This window comes from Balaenoptera physalus (assembly GCF_965194825.1).
Source record: "Balaenoptera physalus genome assembly, chromosome: 9".
In the NCBI taxonomy this organism is placed as follows: Eukaryota; Metazoa; Chordata; class Mammalia; order Artiodactyla; family Balaenopteridae; genus Balaenoptera; species Balaenoptera physalus.
The window spans coordinates 14,189,951-14,207,855 of record NC_138888.1 but is presented as its reverse complement, the minus strand read 5'-3'; the positions used below and the strand labels follow the sequence as shown (position 1 = coordinate 14,207,855).

At 38.8% G+C, this 17,905-nt stretch overlaps 1 protein-coding gene across 9 annotated transcripts in view; it reads right to left on the bottom strand.

The window, feature by feature from the left end:
- The window catches only part of SYNE1 (spectrin repeat containing nuclear envelope protein 1), a 442,116-nt gene that overhangs the window by 196,058 nt on the left and 228,153 nt on the right, over nt 1-17,905 (bottom strand). For all 9 annotated transcript variants that reach the window (XM_082474323.1, XM_082474327.1, XM_082474328.1 and 6 more), the window contains 10 exons: nt 14,857-15,174; nt 13,999-14,154; nt 13,673-13,843; nt 12,721-13,047; nt 10,949-11,101; nt 10,470-10,637; nt 8,060-8,236; nt 5,920-6,066; nt 2,548-2,673; nt 1,039-1,215 (listed from right to left, as the gene is read on the bottom strand). In XM_082474323.1, the coding sequence (XP_082330449.1) occupies nt 1,039-1,215; nt 2,548-2,673; nt 5,920-6,066; nt 8,060-8,236; nt 10,470-10,637; nt 10,949-11,101; nt 12,721-13,047; nt 13,673-13,843; nt 13,999-14,154; nt 14,857-15,174 (1,920 nt within the window). The remainder of the gene's footprint in view (nt 1-1,038; nt 1,216-2,547; nt 2,674-5,919; nt 6,067-8,059; nt 8,237-10,469; nt 10,638-10,948; nt 11,102-12,720; nt 13,048-13,672; nt 13,844-13,998; nt 14,155-14,856; nt 15,175-17,905) is intronic.

Sequence of the window (17,905 nt, the reverse complement as noted above, 5' to 3'; positions counted from 1 at the left end):
AGGAAAAGAGTTAATATTTTATCTTAAAGTGCATCCTTAGTTTTCTAAAAATTTTTAAAGTTCATGATTTTGAGAACAAAATCTAATTTATATTCTTTCCATTCTTCTTCCTGCATATGCAAACAATATCCCAGTAGAAAATAAAAATGGCTGATTGTCACAGAGAAAAAATAAGTGTTAAGGTTTGTTAAAAATCTGGTACAGGGCTTCCCTGGTGGCGCAGTGGTTAAGAATCCGCCTGCCAATGCAGGGGACACAGGTTCGAGCCCTGGTCCAGGAAGATCCCACATGCCACGAAGCAACTAAGCCCGTGCGCCACAACTACTGAGCCTGAGCTCTAGAGCCCGTGAGCCACAACTACCGAGCCCACGTGCCACAACTACTGAAGCCCACGCGCCTAGAGCCCATGCTCCGCAGCAAGAGAAGCCACTGCATTGAGAAGCCCGCACACTGCAACAAAGAGTAGCCCCCACTCGCCGCAACTAGAGAAAGCCCGCACGTAGCAACAAAAACCCAACGCAGCCAAAAATGAAATAAATTAATTTAAAAAAAAAAGAATTCTTTAAAAATAAAAAATCTGGTACAACTTCCATCAAGTTAATATACTTATAATAATTTTCTATTATATTTTAAATTATATAAATATTTTATTACATTTTAAATCAGTTGTATGTTAATATGTTTTATATATTAAATATATATTTAATAAATTGATAAATCCTACAGCTTTAGCAATATTGTGATGAAAAGCTAATGAATAACAAGGCTTCATGTTTGTTTAATGGCAGAGTCTTCAGGTTCTGCTAGCTAAACCACAGTTCTTTATTCAGAAATAAGCTACAGAGTGAATGTCCTTCAATGCAAGTGGCCAACTGGAGCTCCAGGAAAATATCTGAACGTTTACTTTCTGAGCTATACTTTTCTGGCACCAAATGAAAGTTGTTCTATCTCATTCCTTAAATAACTATGTGTAAGGATTGATTGACATACACCCGTCCTGGTCTCCTCTAGCTCCCCTGGAGACACGTTAATTCCTACCTTTACTTGAGACACCATGTTCTGTGCAATATTTAGCTCCAGTTCTGAGTGCCTCCTCTTCATATTCTGCAGCTGCTGATTGGCATCCTGGAGGTAAATCCAAAGCTCAGCCTTCATGTGCTTGATCTCTTCCCAGCCCTGAGTTAAGTTCTGTGCCTGGGCAAGCCTTTGTTCAATCTGCAGAAAACACAGAGGCAAAAGTTAGCAGCAATGGACAGAAACATTTATGTTCAATGAATGAGCCTGTCCATGTACACAGGCCAACACATGTGTGCGCGCGCACACACACACACACACACACACACACACACACACACACGAGTGATAAATCCAAAAAGAATTCTTTATTTGCTTCAAGAAAAACAGATTTTATATTTAGGTTTTCTAAAGACTTCAAATGTCTAAGACTTATGTCATATGATTTCAATCAATGCTGTGAAGGTCTAGAAGTTTTAACAATTTATTAGGTCAGAAGCTGCCCTAATGGTTTTTCACATTGGGCATTTCAGTGGATACATCTGTTTGACTGAGTCATCAATTTGGTCTTGGGGTTAACTAGAAAAGACTTATATTGTTCTCTAGTGCACAGTTGCTGATACTTCTTATAGAACACTGAGTTATTAACATTTTGGATATATGTTTAGATCTGCTTCACTGGTTTTTGAAATCATATAACTTATTTCGATAAATCATTTCTGTAAAAAAAAATATAGGAGCTATATCATCTTTCTTAAGGATTTAAATACAAACTTGCTTTGGTAATGTAATAAAACATAAAAGTAAAAAAACATACATTAGTTTAATTATTTTAATATCTATATTATAATTATTTAATTATCTTAATTTCTTCATTATTTTTTTCCTTTATATCATTTTACTATTCTGGAATATTTAATCAATTAAATACCAAAACCAAGTCTTTTTTTTTTTTTCATCCGAACATGTTGTGTTCCAGAGTTTAAGGCAGCAGCAGCAAACACACGGCCTCTGTGGCGCCATCTGTCTGCTGCAGGCAGGTACTGCTAACTCATTACAACACTGTCCAAAGGGCCCAGATACAACTTCAGAATTCTTAACACCACACTCAGCCACTGCCAATGAATTAGAAGGGTCATGACAGATGTTTGCCATCCTAATAGGAAGGGTCAGGAGGCCCTTTCACACTAAATATGACCGAAAGAAAACAATGGAAAAGGAGAAAAGAAAAAAAATGAGTGAGAAAATAGGAAAAGAGGAAGAGAGAATGGTAATTGAGGAGAAAAGAGAAGAGGAAAGAGGTGCAAATGTTTAGCAGTTCAATGGGACTAAATATTTCACTTCCAATTCAGTGGCATCAGTATTAGAGTGTGCCTACTTTTCTGTGACTTAGTTGAAATTCAATACATATTTATTATAATGCTTGTAGGAGCGTTATAGCGAGAATACTCCAAGGAGAAATTTTTTTTCACATCTAACATTCAAGCAAGAGAATATAGTCAGATATATCCAACGTCATTTTTTAACTTTTACCATTTGTTCTGTTTGTTGAATGTCTTTTGCTGTGGTTTTCACTGAAGAGTTTGACAAGTCACACATGGTGCAAAGGAGATCTAAGTAGGTCCTTGCCTGTTCCTGCAAAGCTCTGAAGTGTTTGACCTGAAAAAACAAACAAAGAGAAAAAAAAAACTTGTCAGAGTGAAAGAGATGCATGCTATATTTAGATAGCAAATATTTGTACCATTTGTGGTATGTTGTTGACATTTCAAAAATAACCTTGCTATGCTCACTATTTTCACCATTGTTGTAAATGACATATATTAGTTACTCAAAAGAAAGCTTTCCAAACACACTGGCAGAGAGCCATTTGTCCACCAGCTGTTTCTTACTCTAATTAGCCTGTATGGTCTGGGAAAGGGGAACAACCAAGAAACTTCCACAGTTTTTCCAGATTCTCTGTTCACATTCTAGCTTGTTTTCTTTTCTTTTTTTTTTTAAATATTTATTTATTTATTTTTGGCTGCATCGGGTCTTCTTTGCGGCACGTGGGATCTTTTATTGCGGTGCACGGGCTTCTCTCTAGTTGTGGTGTGCGGGCTCAAGTAGTCGCGGCACACGGGTTCCAGAGAGCGTGGGCTTCTGTAGTTGTGGCGTGCAGGCTCCAGAGCCTGTAGTTGCAGCACGCAGGCTCTCTAGTTGTGGCGCATGGGCTTAGTTGCCACGCGGCATGTGGGATCCTAGTTCCCCAACCAGGGACCGAACTGGCATCCCCAGTTGTCAGGCTACTGCAGGAGTTAGATGAGAAGTGATGATGGCCTGACGGAGGGCGATGGGTGGTAGAGGTGGTGAGAAGTGGCTTTCGCTTACTCCATCTTTGTGATTAATGGGGAAGGAGGTACTGACTGCAAGTTGTATGGGATAAAGTTGATCTACAGAAACAGCAGGTGATCTTCCAAAATCATAGCTAATAATGGAGCCTAACTTTTTGACTCATCTCAGTATATTTCCTCTAAGCTGTGTGGGTTGCCTAGACACATCATTCTCACATAAATGTAACAAATACAGATCTATTTCCCATTAAGTCGAAAGTAGCACCTAAACTTTTATCCATTGCACAAACTGACTGGTGTTTCACTTCCAATTAGTATCATTAGCCATTAACCAAAACCATCCCATCAGGTACCCATGGCTCAGAGAAAGTTATCTGTCCCAAACAGCCTTTGGAAATGAGAAGAGAATGAGATATCTGAATTTTTATTTTATAAATATATTTACTTAAAAAAAATAATGATTTATTTTAAAATGTATACAGTTGGCCTGATTCCAAAAGCATTGGGAGCAGCTTGTTGATTGTCAATGACAAAACAGTTATGAAAGATTTTTGCTAAAAATCAATTTCAAGGGCAAATCTGATAGTACTTTTCCTCATTCTCCCAAATTCACATCATGCCTTATGAAAACAAATGATATTCTTAATGGAATCAAATCAGTCTGTCATTGACTAATGGTAGTGAGGACCATATTATCATTACATACGTATTGAGCATGTACCATGTGGGAGGCCCTGGGGATACACGATGCCCCCTGGGACCCTGACCAAATTCAGCTGCAGCCAATCAAAGCCTGACCAGAGTCTGACACTCTGTCAGTAGTGGAATTCTCCAGTGACACATCCAAGCTAACTAATGACCCAGGACCTGCTCGACTTTACATGAAAGCAGTACTTGCCAAAGGAAAGACTGATCAAAACAAAGCAAAACAAAAACAAAAAGAAACAACAAAAAAACCTCTTCCCCTTCAGAACAACTGAGGTCCAGGTGTTTCCAATACCTCTAATTCCCTTCTCTGTTGCTTCCAAAAGGGGGCAGCCCATTTTGGGAAGCAGTGTGGAAGGGGCAGAAAGCAAAACAATGGACCATGCAGTCACTGAATCTGGGCCCCAAGAAGGATGAGCATTCTACTGCAACCACAGCTAACGCAGGTAGCTGTAGGAAGTTTCCTGTTCTAGCGAAAAGTCATTGGGATTAATGTTATTTTCCCCCTCCCTTTTACTTCTTTTTTTGGGAACAAAGGAGAAGAATCAAGCTTTGGTCTGGATTGTTCTGAGTAAAGTACATTGGACACAAACAGCCACAAGACAATGAATGACCCAAGAAAGCTCACAGTCTAATGAAAAAGCAGAATACAGACAATCTTCACTTCATTTCTTGATTCAAGGAGAGCCATGTTTGATTTGTCCATATTCTATTTTTTTTTAATTAATTAATTAATTTATTTATTTTTGGCTGTGTTGGGTCTTCGTTTCTGTGTGAGGGCTTTCTCCAGTTGTGGCAAGTGGGGGCCACTCTTCATCGCGGTGCGCGGGCCTCTCACTATCGCGGCCTCTCTTGTTGCGGAGCACAGGCTCCAGACGCGCAGGCTCAGTAGCTGTGGCTCACGGGCCTAGTTGCTCCGTGGCATGCGGGATCTTTCCAGACCAGGGCTCGAACCCGTGTCCCCTGCATTAGCAGGCAGATTCTCAACCACTGTGCCACCAGGGAAGCCCCCATATTCTATTTTTTATAAGGTGTAATACATGCACTTCTGTGAGCCATTTCATGACTTCAATAATGTAAATCATTTAAGCCAGAAAGTATACTTTGGGAGACATATTAACTGCACATATTCTCTAAGCAGACTAAATGAACAAGCATATTATTTTACTCTCAGTTTGAGGTAAAAAAAATTGAATTTTTACATTACTTCCTATCTGGCAGCAACCTTTACAACTAAATTCCTTTAAAATATATTCTTTGCACTACACAGAAAAGTTGCTTAGTACAAAAAATTTAAAAACATCCCTCAAATATTCTGATGAAGTCTCAGCAGCAACATTTTAAGCATGTAGATGTCAAATTAATATGCCATAGGTTTCTTTCACATGATAACAATTAATATTTCATTCAGCATTCATTCAATAATTATTTAATAAGCACCTTGTTTTGTGCCAAAAAATGCAGGAGAGGTTAATTTTGTTTTTCTGTTTACAAATCATGTACACTGTGGTACGACATTTGAATTTCTTCATAACTTTCAGAAGCAAGCATACTTATAATCACTTTACCTATTAGAACACTGAGGCTCAGAGAAATTCAGTGATTTACCCATGGTCACCCCGTTGAGCAGGCACTGGAATCGATCTTTTGGCTACAGTGCCCATGCCCTATTTATTCGACCAGATTGACCTCAGTTGTGCGTCCGTCTTCCTGGTTAGAATGTGAACTTGACTGGAATCAAGCTCAGACCTTATTTATACTTTTATATCTCCAGCAACCAGCACAATTTGGCACATAATAAGTACTTAACATGTTTTCATCAAATGAATGAATCACAGCGTAACATAAACTTGCAGCAATCACAAACTACCTGCTTAACGGCTTCTGCCCTGCTGAGAGGGGGATGTGCGCTTGGCTTTAAATCGGGCTGGACTGCAGAAAGCCAGGCCTGGCACTGCTGCAGGGTGTCTTGTCGACTAACGTGCTTCTGAAGTTCATGTTCCAGACTCTGGTACACCTGAGACAGAACAATCATGCTGCGGTTATGAGAGCTGTTTTATATCTCTAAAAAGATCACTGGAAGCAAGTGAAACAAGTCCACTTTAAATGGATACCTCTCCCCACCATGCCCCCCAAAACCAGACACATATCTACGGAGTCTGCATATGTTCCAAAATGTTGCAAAGCACATGGGCTATGCCCCAGTTTATAACTTCTCAACCCACACATTACAACAGAATATCCTGATCATGGAAAGACAAGGTGGGCAGGGTTAATGTAACGCTAGAAATGTGTTAGAATACATAAAATCTTTGAAGTAAATTGGTCAAACATAAATCAAAAGTTTTTGCAGCTTTCTCCCATGGTATAAATACTGTCCTTTTCATTTAAACTAGAAACTAAAAGTAAAAATAAAATGCCAGCTCATGAAAAGATAACCAACCAATATTTCTCTAACTGAAAAGCTTCTGTTTTAGGGGTAGGGTAAATTGGAACTAAATTATAACACAGGGGAGGGGAGAGTTTGATGCCCTCATTTCATCTTAGAAGTTACATTCCAGGACAACAATAATCTAAAATAACCCAAACATTTTCTAATGCATCTATTCAATTAATTAATCCTCAACCAGCCAAGCAATTTCCATTTTATCCACAAAGACATGTTGAGAAACTACTACATGTTTCCTTGAAATCAAGGTGAAATATACCTATGATGTTTTCTGAGCAAACTCTTCATCAAAAAAAAAAAAGACTTTGAGGTTAGACTGGCTTTTCTTTCCTTATTGAGACAACAGAAGCAGTAATTGAATTCTGCTTTTCTCTGTCATCTATTAAATTAATCATTTTTATCTGATATTGGGACTATCCCTTATTTATTTTCATTCCAAGCAGAACTAAAAAGAAAAAAGGTATTTTGCTTTAACATTTTTGCAAAGTTTAATTATAAGATTCTGACTCTGTTCTTAGAATTTCATCTACTTTTTTAAAGTTTCTTTTTAAAATATGTTTGTCTTTCGAACATTTACTAATTAAAAAAAAAAAATTAAGCTGTGTCCCTTATGCACAGAAAAAGCCTGCTACAAAGACAGTGCTAAGAAATCTCTGTTGAGTGAGCAAACAAATGAGCTCACCAGAAAGCTCCATGCTGCTGTTTTTCTTGTCTCACCCCCTTTTCCCCTTTGTCATCATCTGCAATTATTTGTTAGATTCTTTTATCTCTCTTTTTTATTAACTTTTTGAAGGTGGATTTTCCAAGTCTAGGGATCAACTAATGTCACCCAGCATTTTTTTTTATTATCGTGATGAACACAGATAATTCTCCCCATGTCACTTGTATTTCTCCAGTTCTTACTAAATAGCCCAGGAACAAAAATAGAAGGACTCTTCTCAGTGTCATTTATAAATTCCAGAATAATAAAGAGTAATCTACTAATTTTACTTAATTGTTATTAAAAGGGCGATTCTTATTTATCTTAGACTTATATCTATAACACTAAGGATTCCATTTTATTGGAGGGATACCCACTGAAGTATACCTCAAAATTGGTGCTTACTTCTTTTCTCAATTTCTATATGAATACATAAAAATACCGAATTAGAGTAGAACCTGGGCTGCACAGAGTTAAAAAGAAATAATTATTGTGCAACTTACAGAATAAACTTATTTTGATGTTATAGAATAAATGGCAAATTAGAAAGAAGTATTATTGATGGTGTGCAAATAAAAACAAACAAAATTAAAAATTTTTTTCATAATCAATTCATGGAATAAAGGGATTGAGTAAAACCACATGTCTGAAATTCACCACTTCATCACATCAATCAAATATATGATATGTTAGTTCTATGTTCACATAGAGACTATGAAATCTATCCTCTTATTTTCTGTCTGGAAAAACACCAAAACGATCCCAAAGATTGAAGCACAAAAACTATTTTTAAAAACCTCCAGTTTGCACAGCTTTTCTCCTTAATTTTTCATCATTCTAGAATGTTCCCGTGGTACTCACCCTCTGGGCTGTACTGCAGATGGCTGAGTAACTATCCTTTGTGCCCTGCAGATGAGAGTGTACATTTTGTTTAAGTTTCGCTTGGAGGTGGTCTGCACACTGGCTGATCAAATTGTCGCCTTTAATTTTAAGGTTGTTCAAACGGTCTTCAAAGCCAGCAATTTCTTCCATCATTGCCTACAAAAATGAAACAAATACTGAGTTCTCATTCCATTTTTAGTCTTTAAATAATCTATCCATCAAACAAAGTTTAAGATAAATCATTTCATTGTTTAAAATGTTTTTAAAAGAGTTTTGCAATTTGTCTTGGTTACCATATCAACAAATGAAAAAAAAAAGTATATTTTCAGAGATACTCCAATGGGAAAAGTTAATGAATTTCATGCATTAAGTTACATACGAATAATGAAGTAACCTTTAAGTGATTTCATGAGGCTGATCTCAGTTAGAGATCTGCTCCATGGTATTATTACCAGCAAGAAGGATGTTAGTACATTTTTCAACTCTATAAATTATAATTCTGGTATAATTTATATCTAAAATAATCTAATTACAACTTAATCTAATTTACTAACGTCTAATTTATCTAATATGATATCTGATTTATGTAATAATCGAATGTCTAAATTATGTAAGATCTAATTTACATCTAATAATATTTATATTGATAAAAATAAAAATAACCGTTATCACTTACCATTTATTAAGCACCTGCTATAGTGCAGGGACTATATATAAGCCCAGATAAATGTGTATTATTACTATTGTTTTATAGATGAGGAGATTGAAGCACAGAGATGTTATAAAACATGTTCAAGGGACTTTCCTCGTGGCACAGTGGTTAAGAATCCGCCTGCCAATGCAGGGGACACAGGTTCGAGCCCTGGTCTGGGAAGATCCCACATGCCGTGGAGTAACTAAGCCCGTGAACCACAACTACTGAGCCTGCGTTCTAGAGCCCACGAGCCACAACTACTGAAGTCCGTGTGTCACAACTACTGAGTCTGCACTCTAGAGCCCGCGAGCCACAACTACTGAAGCCCGTGCACCACAACTACTGAAGCCTGTACACCTAGAGCCTGTGCTCCGCAACAAGAGAAGACACTGCAATGAGAAGCCCGCGCACCGCAATGAAGAATAGCCCCTGCTCGCCACAACTAGAAAAAGCCCATGCGCAGCAACAAAGACCCAACGCAGCCAAAAAGAAAAGAAAAACCATGTTCAAGGTTTCACAAGTAGTAAATGGCACAGCCCCCAGCTTTGGGCCCGTCTCTGCCCCATTCCAGTTCACACACACCACTATGCCCACCTGTGTTCTCTAGTGAGCTTTCTCACAAGATCACTTAGAGAGCAGGAGCCAACGTTTTCAAATCAGGTTCTAATTTCCTTACAATGCTAATGACAAGTGACATTCCAACACAAAGTTTCCTGGGTTGACACATCAATACATCTAAGGGAAACCAGGTGGTCCTTCAGCAGCCCAGGGTCCACCACTTTTTTTCCAGTGGTGTTGGGTTAACAGTTATCATATATGCCATATTGAAAAGAAACATTTTGTCTTCGAGCTGGAATGGAACCACTACATCATGAGGTTACTGAGGGTATTTTCTCAGTGCCAAACAGACTATATCATGTAGTTACTTTTCTGTTGGTATTTGCTAAATAAAATTTTCTCCTATAGGAATCCTGAAGCCCAGAATGGTTAACTGGTCTTCCTAAGACACACTACTAGATATTTACCATGTCACGACTAAAAATCAGTTTCCCATTAAGCTCACCAAAATGGCTCCATAAAATTGTGACTATATGACATCTGTCATCTGGCACATATAATTACTAAAAATACATATTAATAAATATACTAACACCACATATCAGTACTGTACTTTATGGTTTACAAAATACTTTCACATACATTATCTCTTGTGATGACCACAACAGCTATGTGATGGGGCTGCTGTCATTATCACCCTTAACAGAGGAGAAAACAGAGGCACAGAGAGGCTAAGTCCCCCCAACTAGGAAGAAGACAGTCTGACTAGAAACCAGACTCTGTGACTACTATTTTTGTATCCTATCTTTGGCTATACTTTTCTAAAATAAAGATAATTTCTCTTTGACAAATTACTCCCTAAAGATTATATTCTGCAATGAAAAACTATTAGCTGGGAAAAATGCTACAATATGTTTAGAAGGTGAATGCCAGGATTCAGCTGTTGTTGAGTCACTTAAATATTAAATTGAACTGTTCTCAATGATCAGTCATTCTTGAGACTCAGACCTGATTCTTTAAGTGCAGTCATTACGACCCAGAGAGGTGCATGCGTGCACTCACACACACACACACACACACACGGCACACCTGCTAAAGCCACCCTGTATTCTTCAGCTCCTTAGCGATCAGGCATACCTTGTGGTGGGCCAGTTGCTGGGTAACCGTCTCTAGACTGCTTGTCTCCATGAGGTCGGGTGCCACTAACCTTCCTGACATCTGCAGCAGCCACTTTTCCACTTCTTGGAGCTCACTGTTGTAATCTTCGTGGTCTCTGACTTTCACCTCGAGACGGCAAACATGCTCCTGTGAAGCCAGGTGTCCGTTAGAAGTGACTTTGAAGCCAAAAATCTACTCAAAACTTTCATATTTTTAAAAGCCCAGGACAACTCATAGGGTAGGTAGAGTTACAAACATCAGAAACTTACTAGGAACAGAAAAAAAATAAAACACAACACAACCCACAAAGTCGTTTCACCATTTAAAATGCCCATCTGAATAAAAGGAAAAATATTGACCCATCCCAGGCCTTAACATTTTCTGACAGATAAAAAGGAGTCAGGACCCCCTTTGTGGCAAATACACACATTGGTATTGAATTTCTGATCACTCCTTACCTTTCCTGCACTGCAGAGGTTCTGGTAATCACTTTGAAGTCGATCTATTTTGTCCTTTAAAGTAACATCCTGCACCAGCTCCAGGAGGGCTTCGCCTTTCTCTCTCACTGATTGTACTGACGGTTCATGGGACAACACCGTTTGCTGGAGTGACTTGAATTACAAAGAAAAAACAACAAGAGCCAGCTCATCTATGTGATCAAGGTGAATATATACATATGCGTTGGCATGTATAAGTTTATCTACTTCAAATAAAGATCTGATGGGACTTCCCTGGTGGCGCAGTGGTTAAGAATCCGCCTGCCAATGCAGGGGACACGGGTTCGAGCCCTGGTCTGGGAAGAACCCACATGCTGCGGAGCAACTAAGTCCGTGCACCACAACTACTGAGCCTGTGCTCTAGAGTCCGCGAGCCGCAACTACTGAGTCCACGTGCCACAACTACTGAAGCCTGCGCGCCTAGAGCCTGTGCTCTGCAACAAGAGAAGCCACCGCAATGAGAAGCCCACACACCGCAACAAATAGTAGCCCCTGCTCGCCGCAACTAGAGAAGCCCGTGTGCAGCAACGAAGACCAAACACAGCCAAAAATAAATAAATAAATAAATAAATTTATAAAAATAAAGATCTGACATATACTTTAAAAATTAATAAGTATAAAGCAATAAAGAGAGAATGCCTTTTTATGGCTAATACAGTTTTTCAATACAGAGTAAAAGTAAGACATCAAATAGCCCTTCACATGCACAGAGAGAAGTATGGAAAAGAATTACATTCAGCTAAATTTAACATGGTTCATATTGCTGGCTTCTAGCTCATTCCTTTCGGCAGAGAAATAAACCTTAATTCTCTATGAAGGGAGCGAGGTGCTATCTTTTGCTTTTGACTCGTGAAACCAATAGCAGCTTGAGCTGGATGTGAAGTCTGGGAGACAAATTCCAGTTGCAACGTTGCTATGATGGCCTAAAAGTGCTATTTAAATATATCAAGAACTCAGAGGGAACTAAAAAAGAAGAAGCAGTGTGATTCTTATATAACACCTTCAAAGACACACTGTCAGGCTAGGCAGAAGAACCAAGGACAGGAATAGACATACTGGCTGGAGGAGGAAAAAGCTTCCGACAGGAAAAGCTTTGAGGCAAGCCATCACACTGTAATTCTTAAAGACTATCGCTAAATAATTTGGGTCAAATTTAGAAAACAGACTATTCCATGTATAAACTTTGATAACTGTTTCACAGATTTGAGCATGTGAAATATTTATATCTACAGCATGTATAGTGATATCCACATCACCATTTGTTCTTTCAAAAATTAATTGCTAAGATGTTTAACTACAGTCGGTTAATTAGAATTTATTTTCTTAGAAATAGGATGTCTCATTTTGAATTTACCATAGGTCAGTTTATAGGCCTTCTGTACCAAAAGATGAAGGAAAGACTCTACATGAAAGATAAAATCTGTAGGTGTGAGATCCTAATGCCAAGAAGGTTTTTCTGGGTGATCCACATACCTGGATCACACTGTCAGAATAGATCTCCATTTACCGATACAACCTTTGAATATCAGACAAATACAATTCCTGAATGGAAAAATAAGTCTGATGTAGTGTTTCCAGCCAAATAAATCTATACCACTCCCCACCAGCAGAACAGGCACGTTAAGGAGTTTTTCTAGCACTCACTAAGGGTGACACAAACCAGGAACCACGTCCCACCAGTTCAGTCCTACATGACGTCCTCGTGCATCTGTCAGTTAGTAACAACACACTACCTTGTATTTAGATAGTTGAGCTTTTTTCTCATATAATTCCATTTTGGGTTCTTCAGGAATGTGCAGGATTTCTCGGTATTCTGCTATCCACTGAGTTAGTGCTTTGTATTTATCTGAGAATTCCTTTGTTAAATGAAGGCCTTTTTCCAGAGTCATGTGCTCCTTCCGGACAGTGCTGGTCAGTTCCTTCAACTGTTCCACGTGGTCATGGATCTCTTTTCTTAACGTCTCTGCCTCACCATCTTCCAAGTATGTAAGAGCCCTCTCTCCTTTCTCTCGGGCTGATTTGAGCAAACTCTGGCCTTTCTCCATGTCTTTTAGCAAACCCTGAGAAAGAGTGGGAAGCAAATACAAACAAACAAATGAATAAACAAACAGATAAATGCAAATAACAGCATTATTTCTTTCCTTTTAAAGAACAGCCTTTCAAGTCCCATTCTTGAGTCCACTGATTTCTCCTTAAAATATGTTTTTTGAAGTTTATAATCAGATTTGCCCCGCCAGCAATCAGGAATCTTCTTTACTTCAATATAGGTCTTTTAAAGTTTTGATCAGCATATCATTTCCAAATCAGAGACTTAAGGAAGAACTTGATGTTTCTCTTGTCCTTAACAGTGCTCCTATAGATCTGAGTTAAAACTCTATTAACGCACAGTGCCATGAATTTGAGATAATTTTTTTCTTTTAATATTTAGTGTCAAACTGGAATTTAGTTAAGAATTTCTTGCCCAGCCATGTGTAAGACATTGAAATGGCTTCACAACACAAATAAATGAAAGCCAGTCTTTGGCTTAAGAGATTATAACTTGGAATTTAGAGTGAAATGGTGAGCCAAGGATCACCGATCATACCAGGCGGGGATGAACACATGCACTCCCAATTCTATGCGGAGACGGGAACAGCTTGTGAAAGAAGAAGCATTGGGAGACAAACCTGATATTTGCATGCCTACCTCCAATGTCTTCATTTTTTTCCCCATCATCACTTTATCTACTTGATCAATTTTGGCAGCCACATTCTTGAAATTTTTGTGAGTAGAGCTGTACCAATCCGAATAGGAACTTAGAGATAATTCTGATTCCTCCAAACTCTGGATCTCTTCCTCCAGGAATTGTATTTGTTCCTTTGAAAGAAGAAACACAATTGAACAGTGATTAAAGACCTGTGCCAGTGCCTTTCTTGCTAAACACGTATTATTTTCACTGGAAGTTAGCAAAAGGAAGAACATCTGGCTTGTGAAGTTTGCTGGCCTATGATGAGCAGGGGTGGCCCACTCACCAGCACTTGCAGGAGAAGGGCTTGGTATCTGGACGTCAGCTGGGTGGCCTGGCAGCCCATTCGGCTGCTCACGTGGCTCTCATCCAGGATCTCCTGCGCTCTGGCTCCCACTTCCTCAACTTCATCTCTGTACGCAGTGACTTCTTCATGCCACTTCTGAAATGACACAGTATTGGAGGGAAAGGTTCAATCTTACAGATTCTTGAGTAAGACAAATAAATATATCTTCTTACTAGAAAACGATTTCAGTGTATTGTTAGAATATACTTATCCTGTGATATAATTCTGAAAATACTTCACATAAAACCTTCATGAAAATGTAATTCCAGTAACATGATAAAAACTGTACACTTAATGAGTTTGAGTGCTTTTCTGTCTATATTACATATATTTTTATATCTTTTTGTTGTACTTAGATAAATTTTAAAATAGATGAATAAGGAAAAGAAGTTCCAGAGGCCTAAGGATTATTTTGATCCTGTGCACTGAATCTACATAAAAATTAGAATAAAATTAATTTTCAAGTATTATGTCAATGTAGTACATTAGAGCAATTTCAAATCAGAGCCATAAACAAATTATTGCGACACTAGCATTCATGTATCTTTACCAAGCAAGGTAATAAAGCTTGGGAAGAAAATATAAAATACTTCATTAAACTAGACTGCCTTAGGATTCTAATAAATAATTGCTGGTAGAAGAATGCTCCATTGTAATGTACATCAAATTTCTTTGCAAGTAGAAAGAGATTTTGCAAAAGCTAAACCTTGGACCAGAAGTTACTAAATAGTTTAAGGAAACAAATTATGCAAGGCAACTGCTACTTTGACAAAGATGAGGAATTTACGTTAGTTGTACCTTCATCTGATGTAATTGTATCTCCTTGGCCGCCCGGTTAGACTGACGTCCACTTCTGAGACTCATTTTGTCCTCCATTGCTTTCAGCCACTCGTCTACTTGCTGAAACTTCTGTCCCATCAGTCTCAGTTTGTTGACTACGTTATTGAACTGAGTTCGGGTCTCGGACAGCCTCTGCTGGTAAGCCTGCCAGTTCTGCCGGAGAGACTCTAATGCCCGGTCCTCCGTCTGGGGGATGCCCGATGGTATCACTTCCTCTCTGGTGTGCAGCACTGAATGCAACAGGGCCTGCCCCTCTGCGCAGTGCACTTGGAGCTCCTGTAGGGGAAAGGTATGGCTGCCACACCTCACTCACATTTTACACCCGTGTAGGTGATCATGTCTCACTCAAGCCAACTGTGCCCTTCACGTTGGCTTCAAGAAAGCTTCATGTTAGGAAAGAATGCTTTGGTTCCGACTTACACAAAAAAATATGTACCAAAAACTGAATACTGTCTCTCAAGTCAGGAGAAAGATTCTGAAATATTTCCAATTAAACTAATCAGAATGCACACATATACACACACCGAGAGAAATAGTTTTCTCAGTCATCTTAGAAGCAATGTCTGAAATTTGGCTTTTCAGCCTACAGACAAAAAACACTGTGATTAAAGGGTTATTGTTTAATATAATAACCTAGGCTTTTTTTGGCTCCTAACCTGTTTAAAGAGCCTAAGGTTTCTTGCTTTGACATTGAATGGGATCAGTGCTACATGTGTGGCTGAGAAAAGAACAATGGACCTTGTTTTTGCTAAGGAGGGATCCTTTGCCAAAGATGTTCTAGGGAATGCGATGGCAAAGAGAAGTTGGCCCTGGAGGGTACAGGGCATACAAACCTGGAAGGCTGAATTATCACACCTGCCCATCAGGTACTCCTAGGTACAAATACATTTCCCTCCACCAAAGCATAAGTCCCAGAAATTTACCCTACAAATTTAGTATGAACCAAGTCTTGAAGAGCATAAACTACTTTTTTTATAGAAAGAAAAACTCATATCCTTAAAGATGTTGGCAAAACGGTATTATACACTTGTGTTACTTGATCTCATCATCTAAAGTTGAAAGGGGCCAAGTCAAAGCCTACCAAGAATGTTAGAAGTGCCAACATATTTAGTCAGAATACAATATTATTAAAAAATCTTTAATACCAATGAAATTGCTCATATCTGACCACTTTTACCTATAGAAATAGCAATCTTATATGGTTCAGACTATTGGATACATTTGTCCTCAGCTATGATATCACTCCAAGAATGTTGTAATGTAAATGTATTATAAATGGAAGAGAAGAACAATTTATATGGTAAAATATTAATCAAAATGATGACAAACAGAAATTTTATTCCAAAATTCCTAAAAATTTTTAAAGGTAATTTTGTACAATCTCTTTCCTTAATTCAGGGTTTGGCAAACTTTTTCCATAAAGGGTTGGATAGTAAATATTTTAGGCTTTGTGGGCCACACAATCTCTGCTGCAAGTACTTAACTGCCTAACCTTGCCATTGTGGCGCCAAAGCAGCCATAGACGCTACATAGATAAACAGGTGTAGCTGTGTTCCAATAAAACCTTATTTAAAATACGGGTTCTGGGCTACAATCTACTGATCCTTGCCCTAATTAATCTCCTTTTTAAAAATTAATTAATTAAATTATTTATTTATTTATTTTTGGCTGCGTTGGGTCTTCATTGCTGTGCATGGGCTTTCTCTAGTGGCGGCGAGCAGTGGCTACTCTTCGTTGTGGTGTGTGGGCTTCTCATTGCGGTGGCTTCTCTTGTTGCAGAGCATGGGCTCTAGGCACGGGGGCTCAGTAGTTGTGGCTCGCGGGCTCTAGAGCACAGGCTCAGTAGTTGTGACGCATGGACTTAGTTGCTCCATGGCACGTGGGATCTTCCCGGACCAGGGCTCGAACCCGTGTCCCCTGCATTGGCAGGCGGATTCTTAACCACTGAGCCACCAAAGAAGCCCCTAATCTTCTTAGTATATCACCCTGTCCCTATTTTATAGCAGTTTTCACTATTCTACAAATCACTGCATTAGATAAATTCTTATATATATACCACATTTCAAGTACTTATTCTGAGGGGAAAATATAGTTAAATATTTTAAAAATCTATATGTTCTAAGACTCAAATTAAGCCTTCAGTAAATGCAAAATAATTTGTGAACATGTTTCACACTGCTGGCAGATCCCCAGATGACTAAGCGAGCTGTAGGACATCAGGACCCTGAAGTAGTGCAGTTGGGATGTCACGTCTCCACCACCAATTTCTGCCTTAGTGTCTCCCCTCCCTTTTTAACATTTGTGGTGACTCAAAATAAGACAGCGTCAATAAGAATTAATACACAGTGAACTGAGAGGTTGGAGTTAGGTTTGGGTTTGGGCTACATTAATACTGACCAAAGTGAAACATTTTCTTCTGGAACAGGAGAAACACCTGCTGGTGACAAGTGACTTCTTGGCCTAGTTCCTACACAGAACTTGGAGAGCTTGGCATTTGCTTGCCAAGAACGTCTGGAGTGAAGTGCTGGGAGAGGTTATAGCCAGAAAACAAAGTCCATTCCATTAAGATAAATTACAACAGCTAACCCTAGCAGACCAGGGTATGCTACTATTAACAATAAAATGGATGAGATCCTTAAATAAGCTAATGAAACTATGACTCTTCAACTTCTGCTGTATATTTATTTCATGAATGGACTATTATTTAAATAAGATTTTTCTCCCATCTCATTTAATCCTTCCTCAGAACAACTCTGTAGAGAAAACTGAGTCAGAGACGTTTACCTCTGCCAAAGTCACCCAGGGTCAGTTCTCACCATAAGTCAGAGTCTAAACTTCCTAATCCCAACCGTGCACTCCCGCCATTACACAACACTCCCTGAGACCCACTGAAATAGCCAGAAATGTTATATGCCAGCGATGACCATCTCAGTCCTGCTTTTCCACCTTGTGCGAGCTGTAGGTACATCTTGCCCAATCCTGAACCAATTCCGATAAGAGCTGACAG